The sequence below is a fragment of the Rhipicephalus microplus genome, chromosome 5 (assembly GCF_043290135.1).
Source record: "Rhipicephalus microplus isolate Deutch F79 chromosome 5, USDA_Rmic, whole genome shotgun sequence".
Taxonomy (NCBI): Eukaryota; Metazoa; Arthropoda; class Arachnida; order Ixodida; family Ixodidae; genus Rhipicephalus; species Rhipicephalus microplus.
The window spans coordinates 50,513,368-50,525,656 of record NC_134704.1 but is presented as its reverse complement, the minus strand read 5'-3'; the positions used below and the strand labels follow the sequence as shown (position 1 = coordinate 50,525,656).

The 12,289-nt window shown below is 44.8% G+C and overlaps 2 protein-coding genes and 1 long non-coding RNA gene across 3 annotated transcripts in view; 2 read left to right on the top strand and 1 right to left on the bottom strand.

Moving 5' to 3' along the window:
• The window catches only part of LOC119174576 (translation initiation factor eIF2 assembly protein), a 28,869-nt gene extending 17,850 nt beyond the window's left edge, over window positions 1–11,019 (top strand). The window contains exons 10-11 of the mRNA XM_075895411.1: window positions 47–181; window positions 10,907–11,019. Of these exons, the coding sequence (XP_075751526.1) occupies window positions 47–181; window positions 10,907–10,960 (189 nt within the window). The 3' untranslated portion in view covers window positions 10,961–11,019. The remainder of the gene's footprint in view (window positions 1–46; window positions 182–10,906) is intronic.
• On the bottom strand, window positions 1,533–2,065 carry LOC142817777 (uncharacterized). The gene is made up of 2 exons (XR_012895351.1): window positions 1,950–2,065; window positions 1,533–1,723 (listed from the first exon to the last, which is right to left on the bottom strand). It is a non-coding gene; the product is annotated as an uncharacterized LOC142817777 (long non-coding RNA).
• On the top strand, window positions 5,898–8,853 carry LOC142817776 (zinc finger MYM-type protein 1-like). Its single transcript, XM_075895409.1, has one exon. It carries the CDS (start codon window positions 6,032–6,034, stop codon window positions 8,765–8,767), a length of 2,736 nt encoding a protein of 911 aa, XP_075751524.1. The 5' UTR covers window positions 5,898–6,031; the 3' UTR covers window positions 8,768–8,853.
• Window positions 11,020–12,289: the final 1,270 nt, after the last annotated feature.

The window sequence follows — 12,289 nt, the reverse complement described above, 5'->3', positions numbered from 1 at the left end:
TATTGCACACACACACGTATCTGTATCACTTCTTGTTCTCTTTCAGTTGCCAATATTTCGATACATGAAGGAGAATAGGGGCGTGCAGCCCAGTCCATACCGTCACTATGCCCTACCTCGGGATGTTGTCGACTTGTGTGCCGGTGAAGACGCACAAAAGCTCATTGATCTCATGAGGCTGGTAAGGTTCTTTTGTGCAGCAATGTTTCAATAACTCATCATTGCAGTCTTATTACCTGTGCTAAATGGCTACTTTCGATCCGGTTCAAAATGTTTTGCATAATTAGTTTCTCTTCTGATGTGTGTGACTGGAACTGTCTCCTCTGACGTGTATGACATGTGCGACTGAAACTGAGCAGTTTGACATGATTAGTGATGCTACCAGTCAATGTATACTGCCTTGTGCATTCGGTAAACCCCTTACGCAGCATTTAATACAATATTTATATCAATTTACCCTAGCAGTTTTTTTTTTGTACACTAGGGTGATAGTGATCGGTTCAAAAACAATTAGGCCCCAGAAATTTCATTGTTCTGGTGGGGATCTGTGATTTACTACTTCGCCTGGGTGTTGGCAGGGGGTGTGCCAAGGGGGCGCTTAGTTCCCCAATCCAAATGAACACCTGCCCTTCGAGCCCCTTCTGCAAAACCACCTGACCCCCTCGCCACCATTCAGCAGGAGTTTGGTCAAAACAAGCTCCTCCTGATGCCCATGCAACTTAGTATTCATCATGTTCTTCGTTTGGTGTTCAAGGGTTCCACACTTTTTTAGCGTGGGCAGAAAACGCCGATAAGTAGTCAAGGATGCGCCATTGTAGCGCAGCATGCGGCTGGGAATTTAATATTAATTCTCCGTCGGGCTAGAAATTGCTCTCTCTTCTCTCTACAAATAATGCTATGCATCTGAATTACTCCGCCATATACCCAAAGTCCTTGGCTGTTGGCTGATTTGAGCATCGTGATCTGCATTGTTACCGTGGCTGCCATGCGCTGCTGCCGCATGCAGTGGCGTAACTAGGGGGGGGCAAGGGGGTACAAGTGCCCCGGGCGCCACTAGGGAGGGGGCGCCAAGCCGAGTCCTCGGGTTGGCGCCCCCTGGAAAGGTTGTCAATGTTTTTTTCCGTAAAACCGCCTGGAAGGGGGGAGGGGCGAGGTTGTAATGTACGACTGGAAGTGGGGATGGTGGTGAAGGAAAGGGTTGCCGCAATGGCTTTTGCATCGGGAAAAGGATCCTCTATTTTCATTTTGCTGCGCTACCTCCGTGCCTTCCCATGACCCTCGGCTAAGCTTTGTTTTGTGCTCCGCAGCACTGGGTTAGATGAGTTTCAGCGAACCCCACCAGCCTCCCAAACCACTTACTGAAAGCTTCCCTGAAACCAACCACGTACGTAAACAAAATAAAATAAAAAAGTTCGAATGCACCTTTTTTGAGTAAGAACAGAAAACTCCAACGAAATAGCCGATCGTCCAACGACTAATCGTCCACGCAGCGGCGGAAGGAAGGGCGAATATAATCCGTGACCTCGGCACCAAAGGCTAAACAAAGGCGTTTATTCGCAGAGTTCTCTGGAGGAAAGACGGAGAAAGCGTGACACGACGGCGACGTTTGTTGATTCCCTGCATCGCGGGCGCCAGCAAAGCAATAGAAGGGCGGGGGTCAACGTTTCCCACATGCCATCCACCGCCATGGGCAGGTTCATCCTTTGGCCCAAAGAACACGCACCTGCGAAAAAAGCGCAGAGCGTAGTGTACCCGACAGCATGTGCCGACTGCCCCGCTTCGTACGTTGGAGAAACCAAGAACTTCCCTGAAAGAATGCGGCCGCACAAGGATGACCTCCATCAATGGAACAGCGAACGGAGCGAAACGGCAGAACACTCCGACCAGTTTAACCCCCATACCAGACCCGAGGGCGCGGTGTCTAGCTGGTTGCTTTGTTTTGTACTCACCCTGCATTCCTTGGGATGCACAAATAGCGCGAAAGCTTAGGTACGAGAAACTTGGGCCTGGGAAGCGCCCGTGCCGTCAAGATTTTTGCAGTGTGGACTGGAAGAGAACAATGACGGGTAAGGGACTTCCGGAAGTTTGAATAAAAAAAGAAAAATACTATACAAAAACGCGGGCGTAGCTCATCGAAATCAGAACTGGTGGCCCTTGGCCTCCGAAATGGCCCGCCGCGCGCCAGTAGGCAATCGCGGAAGCCTACATTAGCGCTTTTAATGGGGGGGGGGGGGGGGGGATTTTGCACGTTTGTAACACCAGATGTTCCTTGGTCCACACCTGTCGTCCCGTGTTGGCCACCAAAAATCATGGCGCGTGCCTCACCGACGCCAGCGTGCATGGGCAGACTATCTACGCGGAAAAGGCCCATTCTAACAGCGTGCTTCTTCTAGCAAAGTAGATGCGCAAATTGTGTAGTAGTAGTAAATTAATCAGCCTTGCTCGCTCAGGAGCGTGAAGGCCGCCCACAACGCTACATATAAAATTTTTGAAAATATTTTTTTTTTACTTTTTGACCTTCGCACAAATAGTTTTCACCACCATGAGGAACTCAATAACCAGAAACGCAGCTGCCGTTGCATAGAGAAAGAAGCAAAATTTGTTTTCAAGACAGAGTTGATGGGTCTTATCAACTTTGTAGCAACTGTTATGTAGCAACTATCATAAAATGTCGCATAGTGAGACATTTTGCGAAAGTACTTTGCTTCATTTTACAAGTTTCATAGAATGTTACTTTATTGTTATTCAGTAAATTTCTACATACACGAAATTCATGCTCGAAATTTCTTCTTTGTAACGGTAATATTTGTCTGTTACATCTTCATGAACTTTCGAGAACGACGAGTTGTGAAACTAGTCCCTCCGTGTTGAATATGTTCTATATTTTTTGCCTCCTAAAGTTATATAGGCGCTTAAAAAGAAAACAAGGTTCCTTTTCGGGCTGCTTGGTGAGATGGGCATAAAATATAAAATATTCAATCAAATCGAAAATACTAATTTTCAGATCCGTGTCGATCTCTCATGGAATCACCCGTCTACGATAACAATGGTTAGGAGACAAACTGCGGACATGTCTGCCGTGTAGCTAGCATACCTGTAACCGTGGTTAGCCGTAGTGCTCGTGTGACAGAGGTATTAGTGGGCTTTAGTTGAAACTGGGGTATGCCAATCAAAGTACCAAGTAAAAAAACTTTTTTGCGCTACAAGAAAAATTCGAAGTTTTGCATCTCGCATTCTCTTTAAGGCCCTTCTTCCTGCCATGTACTCGCACCTAATGTTGGATCGCGAGTCTGCGAAATTCCGCTGAGGCAGACTGTCGATCGGCAGCGCACCTGTAGGCCGGTTGAAGTTACCGGCTGTCTCCTCGATGGGCCAGGATTCCACAAAAAGCTGCTTATAGTAATCGACCTCTAAGTAGACCACGCGGGAATTGTCAAATTCGATGCGGTTGTCGTTCACCACGCTGTGCTCAGGCAGCTCAGCGAGTGTATTCCTTTTTCACTGAAACTTGCACATGTCGTTTTTATGTTGCCTCAGACTCTCGGGGAAGTTCCCCAGCTGCATCGCCCGCGAAGGGAGCGTAACTATGAGCACGTGCATACCTGCGAAGTTCAAGTATTCTGAAAAAGGTGGGGGGGAGGGATTGCGCCGATTTATCTCCCCCCCCTCTTTTTGCGCCCAAAAGAAAACTGCGGGATCAATTAAATGCAATCTTGCTTTCGTGGCGAGATGTCGCTTTAAGGTATAAAGTCTGCAACCCCCTCCATCGCGGCAATAGCTAAAGCCGCGGCGAAGCAGCGGCCATTTGCACGTGTGGTGAAGTATATGATGCCGCTTTCTAACTCGCCGAGAGCAATCACATGAATGTGTGATTAGAAAGAAAAGGAAAAGGCACGTAATTTCTGCAGCCCTATAGGGAGCACGGCGCAGTGCCCTTCGTGACGACACCGCTTCAACACCGACAGAGTAAGGGCGCGAGAAATTGACCATTTGCAGAAATCTGCAAGGCGGCTTTCCTGCAAGGTTGTTTTCTAACCAAAAAGGAAAAAAAAAGAAAACTATCGTGCCCAGTCTGCTTTTCTCGCCCACTGTGCTTTTACCACTCCTATTCTAGTGAAGGCACGCGAGTGCGACAAAACGACTTTTTCCCCCAACAATTACTGTGTGGTTGTCCCACCTCTAACGAACCCTCACATCGCATGGAGGGCGAGGCACCTGTCGTTCGTAAAGAAGGGAGTGGGGGAAGGCAAAAGCACAATGAGTGAGAAAAGCAGTTTGCGAACGAGACCTTTTGGTTGGAAAACAACTTTGCAGGAAAGCCAGCTTGCTGATTTCCGCAAATGGTCAATTGTGTCTGCTTTTGTTTTGATGAATACCGGAGAGTTCATAAGTGAGAGTGGATCACGTGATTGTGAACAAACATTTGGTTATCGTTGATGCAGCCAATCAGTTGCCCTGTGTGTGTTACTTAGTAGGCCCTCTCACAGGGTGCCGCCATAGTCCTCTTTTCGCTTCCGTGCAACAGCCCAGGAAGGAGGGATTCCTATTGGTACATGCCCTTGGAGGCGTGGTCTTGGTGTTATAAAACTACAATGTTAGGGGTTATGGGTCGATCCAGAGAAGCGAGAAACGAGGGTCAGTCAACCGAACGAGAGTGGTCAATGAGACGTACATTCGCGAGTTAAATTGTTTAGCTACCCCAGAAGCTCCACAGGCATTGAATATTGAGTCTCCGGACCGAACAAGATATCCTAGAGGCAGGCCACAACCAGTCGCTACATGACTCCATTCCTGCAAACCCCGAGTTGAAATCCCAGCTCACTTCTCCAGAGTTTGTCACCACGACGAGGGACGTCTTCGCAATAGAACTTCTGCCTAGGTGTGAGTATTTTTTACCTATGTTATTCTTTTGCACATGGATTATTACCACTACGTTGACACAAACTGCTGAGAGTATAAAGGTGTTATTCTCGGGAAAATATACAGGTTGTCCCAACTATCATAAAACCCGATTAAAAAAATGAGTAACTCCGTTACGCGAAGCAAACCTAGTGTACATTGTTCCTAGTAATTTGGAGCAACCACTTATAATTCATTCATGCATGAGAATAAATTAATGAGTAATCAAAGTATTTATAATTCCGCAAGTACTCACCTGATTATATTCATTGGAGGGCATGTTTAGTTCAATTACTGTACAGCTTGAAGCTTAGAATATACTTACACATTTAGTTTCTCATATATGTATGCATAAAGTGTTATATATGTAGCCATTGATGAGGCTATTCATGTACGATAGTTTGTATGTATGTTCCCCTATGGAACGCCGGTGTCTCCACTACTATTGCTCTTTTTTATTGTAAATGTGCTTGCAATGATTCGTATGCTATAAACACATTTTCAAATTAATTTTTTAATTTTTTTTTGTAGAAGCCATCGCCTAGTTCTTCGTAATGTTATGTTCTTGCATTTCTTATTCCAATGCAGTTGCGTTGTGTGACGAATGTACTGTGTGGTGCTAGAGGCCTAGTAAGGTGACTTATAACGTCGCCTTTAGTATCCTGCGCCACGACAATCATCTACTGTCAAACAAACGAATAAATAAATAAAGTAATTGAATGTTGAAATTACATCTAACTGCGCTATTTTCAACAACGTATTGCATCCACATTTTTTTTTTCCTGTTGATAAAGAAAGCCCACCAAATATGAAAAGTGACGCGTAACCAGACTGCTGCGTACATCAGGAAGCAGTACCCTCAAACAGGCTCAATGGGAGGTAGCCAGCGTCAAGAAATAGATGCAGAAAGAAAAAAAAAAATGTGCATGGCCCTTTGTGCCAATCCCCGGTCAAAGAAACACGCCGCTTTGAACTTACAGAGTCAGGCCGTAATCAGAACAGTGCTCCGGTCGCGTTATCAGTGGAACGGTTGACCGCTAGATATGAATAATTATAGTGACATACAGTTGAGCGAAAGGAATTCCTGCAAACTTGCAACGCATGTTGGCGCGCCCTGAACACCCTTGTCAAAATGCGGAACGCTGCTGTTTTCAGCGGACAAGAGGCAAAGCGGTTGCTTGCTGCTCTTTTTTTTCTTCCTCAGGGGGGAAGAAAAAATTTTTTTCAGCCAAGCAAAGCCATGGACCGGGTGACAAAAACAAAAAGAAAAGAGAGCGGAGCTGAAGGACGCAAGAGGAGAAGGCTACAGGCGCAGGAAGCTGAGAAGTCAAAAAAGTTTTTCGCGCCATTTTTTGAAAAACCTGGGGCAAGTACTTCATCATGTCCTTTGGAAGTAGCTCCATCTCCTGCCACTTCATTAATGTCCGTACAACTTGACGAAGGAGTCGTTCACGAAACTTCTAAACACAGTATGCTATGCGCAGACAATCCCGGGGATATTGCAGTAGAGGAGGAGGACAACGGAACCGACATTGGACTTCGGCTGGTTGAGCCTGTTGCTCTGAAGCTAAGCAAACTGGATTCCACGAAGCACCCTCAACCTATCATCTCAGAACTCGTTCAGAAGCATGACCTAGGTCTCTTAAAATTTGACACTGGTACTGGAAAAGCCGTTGTGTCTGACGCTGTACGAACGGAAATTGTTAAACTCGGGGCCATGTATTTCCAAAATCGGGAAGGACCTTTCTTGCCAACAAACAACCGATCAATGACTAAGAGTTGGTTTAAGAAGAAATTAGGTGATGGTCGTGGTGAAGAAGTCACCCGTTCGTGGCTGGCCTACTCTCCTGCCAAAAAGGCAGCATTTTGCATTTGTTGCCTCCTTTTTTCCCGCTCAGATCACCTATCATCTTTGGAACAAGAGGGGGGATTCACCAAATGGAAGGCACCCGAGAAGATCACCCTTCACGAGAATGCAAAGAATCACCGAATGTGTTTCTCACAGTGGAAAGAAATGGAAAGAAATTTGATGCATACTACGGGAATAATTGACGCTGACCTTCAGTCACAGATGGAGAAAGAAAAGCACAAGTGGCGTGAAATTTTGACGAGAGTCCTCCACTGCATAAAATTTCTTGCTACACAGAACTTGGCATTACGAGGGCATCGAGAGAGTTTTCAAACCAGCCGCGAGAACAATGTCGGAAATTTTCTTGGTCTTTTGAAGTTAATTGCCGTTTTTGACCCCGTTATGAAGCAACACCTCACATACGTTGAAAGTCATCCAGGGTCCACTTCGTACCTATCGCCTTCTGTACAGAATGAATTCATTCACATGATGGCTGTCACAGTTCGCGAGTCCTTGCTGCGAAAAATCCGTAAAGCCAAATATTATGGCATTATGTTTGACACCACTCCCGACCAGGCACACCGTGAGCAAATGTCAGAAGTTGTGCGATATGTGGAAGTTGACTTTGATAAAAAATCTGTTTATGTTCAGGAGTCCTTCCTCGGCTTTATCCATGTAAAGAACAAAGACGCCGAGAGCTTCGTTGACGTGATACTTGGCAAGCTGGAAGAGGACAGAATGAACTTACAGGACTGTCGGTCACAATGCTACGACAACGCTGCCGTGATGGCTGGACAAAAAAGTGGTGTCAGTCAAAGAATCGCGGAAAAAAACAAACTGGCAATCTTTGTAAACTGCGACAACCACTCACTGAACTTGGTTGGTGTACATGCTGCTAAGGAAGAAGCCATGATGATGACTTTTTTTGGGACCATCGAAGCACTTTACGTGTTTTTTTCTCGCTCAACGTACCGTTGGGAGAAATTAAAAAATGCAGTGCCTGTTGTTGTGAAATCAGAGTCTGAGACCAGATGGAGTGCAAGGGTCGAAGCAGTGAAGCCGGTCGGTAGATACCTTGAGAAGATACTTGAAGTTGTTCAGGAAATGTCAAATAATGACCAAGAAACGAGCGAGACGAAAAGTGATGCTGCACTACTGCAGAAGCGGATATTAAGTTATGATTTTTTGATTTTGCTGGGCTTTTGGAACAAGGTACTTGTTCGCATAGACCGTGTTCAAAAAAGACTGCAAGATCCTAAAATGAACTTTCACGATGCTGCCTTAGACATGAAAGCTCTCAGAGATCACTTTCATGAAGAAAGGGAAACTCTGGTAAGTGAGTCACTTGGTGAAGGGCTTCGTCTCTGTGAGACGTATGATGTCGACGTTGAAAGGCGTGCACGACGAAAAAAACAGATGCCTGGTGAAAAGTCGAAAGGAGAGGCGTTGACGGCTAAACAGGAAACAGAAAGGGTTATGAAATGCACACTCGATCGTCTTCATTCGGAAATCGACCAGAGGTTTACTCGCCTGCAGGACACCGACCTCAAGTTTGGCTTTCTGCTCGACATCAACAAGCTGTGCTACAGCGAAGACAAAAACGAACTAAAAACAAATTGCAACACATTTGGCAATTTCTACAGTTCCGACGTTAACGCGCAAGACCTCTATGAAGAGATTTTAGATTGTAGGCTGCTGCTTTCACGGCGTATTGACCAGACAGTATCAAGACCGGAGGAACTTCTTAAATTTATTGTGGAGTATGGTGATGATGGCGTATTCCCCAACCTTCGCGTCGCCCTTCAGATGATGTTAACCATTGGAGTTTCCATCGCTGGCTGTGAGAGGTCCTTCAGCAAGCTGAAGCTAATACTCTCCTATTTGCGTGCCACAATGGGCCAAGACAGACTTACTGACCTTGCGCTACTGAGTGTGGAAAGAGAAGAAACTGAAAAAACGAACTTTGACGTCATTATAGAACAGTTTGCTTCATCGAAAGCAAGGAAAGTGCAGCTCTAGTTTTTACGGAGTGTTCCAGTGTATAGTGCATTTTATATTTGTCTTAATATCCAAATGATGTAAATAAAGTGTTTTAAATAAAAAAACGGGTTTTTCTTGACAACAATTATTCACGATCAGCGTTACAGCACTGACGTCATAAAAGGCAACAATATGCGATAACAGGGAGACAACAGGGTTTGCCGGAACGAGTTTTTTAACGCATCATTAGCACTGATGAAAAAATGCAGGCATCATATGCAGATTTGGCGTACGCAATAATTAATTTTGAATGATACATTTCACGGTAATGTAGCGAGAAATGGTATGGACTATTTACATATGCCTAGTTCGTGATTCTATTTTCTGTGCTTATATGGATTTCATGAATTTCGCAAATTTTAAGTAAAGCGAGATGACAAGAAGTGACCACCAAGGTCCATTTTTTGTTAAACTTTTTTTGCTACCATTGTGGACTTCTGGTGTGTTGTGTGATGCATGGACGTACAAGGCGGCTATAGTACACTGTAGTACAACAGCAAGAATAATAATAATAATAATAATAATAATAATAATAATAATAATAATAATAATAATAATAATAACAAACATTATCACGGGCATAATGAGGGGCGCGGAAATATATTTGCCCTGGGCGCCGTCCTATCTAGTTACGCCACTGGCCGCATGCCCAGTCACGCGCCCACGATCGTGCTCAAAGTAAGCCACGCATTCATAGAAAGAAAAGTACACAAGGTCATGATCTGCACTGAATAATGAATACACTGTCGTCCCTCTTTGTAATCCTCTTCCCTATGTATCCTTGAGCATGCTCACTAGTACAAAAAAGTGCGAAAGCACTTGAGCCGTTTGACTAATTCCTCTAACTGCGCTCGTGCATGAAAGATTACAAAACAAATTGGCAGTGGCTTAGCCTGACTATGCCAGGGTATGCGTAGCGTGAGCCACGGACTGATAGACAGATGGATGGACGGACGGGCAGACTGATGAACGAACGGATGGACGAACAGACAGATAGAAAAATGAGCGGACTAGGAAGCGAGCTCATGGGACTCATGCGAATCATGCGCCAACCCAATCCAGGAGCTTCCAGGCCTTCTCTGGCGTACCGGCCGAGCTGTACACCGTGCGACGTCACTTCTACTCGGGCATGCACAGCACGACTCTTGCTGAGCCATGCGAAATTGCTCAACTTTGGCCAGTGTAGCTATTCTGCGAAGTTTTAGCGTTACGTAATTCTGTACCATAATGTTATGTGACTGTACCATTGAAACTCGGTAAAGTGTTCCACGGCTCCTTTCAAGCTAGACAATGTAACAACAAGCAGAGAACTATAAACTGTGGATGAAATAGTTAATTTTTGCAAGTTTAGCCACATCTTTTCACTGCTTTGCTTCCATCGATGAAACACATTCTTTATTTGTGTAAGTGAGAAGGACTAATGAAAAAAACTCAACATGCTAAAAATCTATATTTGGTGATTATAACTACAATGTGGCATCTGGGGAGTTGTCTTTGCGTGCAGGTGGCGTGGTATGAGTCCGATGCATTATGCAGAAACATTGTAGCAGTAGTGTGATGCATGTGCTAGGGTAGCTTGCACACAATTAAGATGGTGCATCGGGCTGCCGGATGTAAACTAGAGCACCTTTTTCTCTGTAGTCAGACTTGTGTGTATCATTGCTTCTAATTTTTGTTTTCATAACCAAGACTTGTGCTCAAATTACCGGCCCCCTCCCATTGCCACTTATTTCCTGTAGTTGTGAACTTTTGCATTTCTTACAAAGCTCAGCCTTTCGTGACTTAGACCATTATAAATCAGACAGTATAAGTGGGTAACAGTACAGGCTAAAGAACCCCAGGTGGTCGAAATTTCTGGGGCGCTCTACTACGGCGTCTCTCATAATCATATGGTGGTTTTGGGACATTAAACCCCACATATCAATCAAATCAATCAAGTGGGTGACAGTAGACGCTATTGGCCTTGTAAGGCACTTTTTAAACTGGCACAACAAGTTGCTTTCATGTAATGTATATTTTCATCGTGTGAAAAGGCATCTTGGTTTGTAAGCAGGCTGCGTAAGGAGAGGAAGAACCGTTGGGTTTTCATGACGTTATTTATTACAACTTTTGCTGCAGAAACGTGGAGAAGATTCGACCGACGAAGATGACTGTAACCAGGACACGAGCTGACGAAGTTGCTGCTTATAACGATGGGATATTTGCGAAAATAAACTTTATACGCGTTTTTACCCCTCGTCCTTGTGTCATAAAGGAGGAACTAAGTGAAGAACTTTGAGAGGAAGTTTACAAAACGAAGACCAGTGCCTTCGTTTCGTAAATATCAGTTGCGAAAACGTCGCAATGAAGGATCGTTATTTAACCAGGCGCCTAGTCTCAGGGCACGAAGCCAGGAGGGTTGAGCGCAAATTCAGGTGGTTTTGGGAAGACTATGTTAGTATTGCAGGCGTGACAGAGATGGCGCCACTTGACCTTTTGCGCTGCATAGTACCGGGCGACACACATCGGTGGACGCGAGGTGCTGTGGGTTTCGCGCTCACTTTCTGTACAAGTCCACACTCGCGTTGGAACACAGCCCGAGTGCCACCCTCACGTGATTGAAAAACGACAGCATTCCGTTGTCGCAGGATATATATATATATATATATATATATATATATATATATATATATATATATATATATATATATATATATATATATATATAAACTCGTTGCTTTTTGAAAGGACCTGCCTACCGGAGGATCAACAAACATGATTTATGGGTTTGTTGTTAATATTAGGCGCGGGGGTGGGGCGGAGTACGTGATCATCACTTCTGCAGATAAGCTATGTGATTTTGGGGGGAAGGGGAGACAGAGTGAGGTGATTATTGTCGCCGACAGCCGTCCAATTAACGAAAATATTGTAATGAGCTTTGCGGTGACTGCAGGAAAATAGAGTGTTTGTATCGTAAAATTTAGAGCAGTCGTAGTAGCGAAACAAAGTACAAAAAAAAGACGTGCCTTTCGACCTAAACTTATTTATTTTTTTTTAAGATGAGGCTCCCGTATAAACGAAATATCAAACTTGCTGTTTTGGTTAGTGTTTCCCGTAAACTGAGTTCGAGCTCACCAGGTTGAGATATTTAAACGAACTAATACCAAAAGCTGTCAAGCGACTATCCTATTAGACGTCTCACGAGAAAGCTAAGGTGAGTTGTTATGCTTATTTGCACGAGAACGAAAAAAGATTGCCCGCAGCTTCCCTCGGGGGAACACTGAGGAGGATGCGGAGCATATAATTGGTTAACGGGGTGTTAAAGTGCGACTTACTTGGGTCGATGGCTAAATTGGTTAACGTGTTTGTGAAATGGGGTGTTAAATTGCGACTTACTTGGGTCGATGGCTAAATTGGTTAACGTGGTTGTAGGAGGGGGTGTTAAATGAGTGAACACGTACACACGTATGCGAAAGGGCGGCGCTGGTCGAAGGGACGTCGATCATTGTGTTTGTGGATTCG

What these genes read in the sequence shown, in the direction of transcription:
- LOC142817776 (XM_075895409.1), top strand. Translation starts at nt 6,032, where the DNA reads ATGCGGAACGCTGCTGTTTTCAGCGGACAAGAGGCAAAGCGGTTGCTT.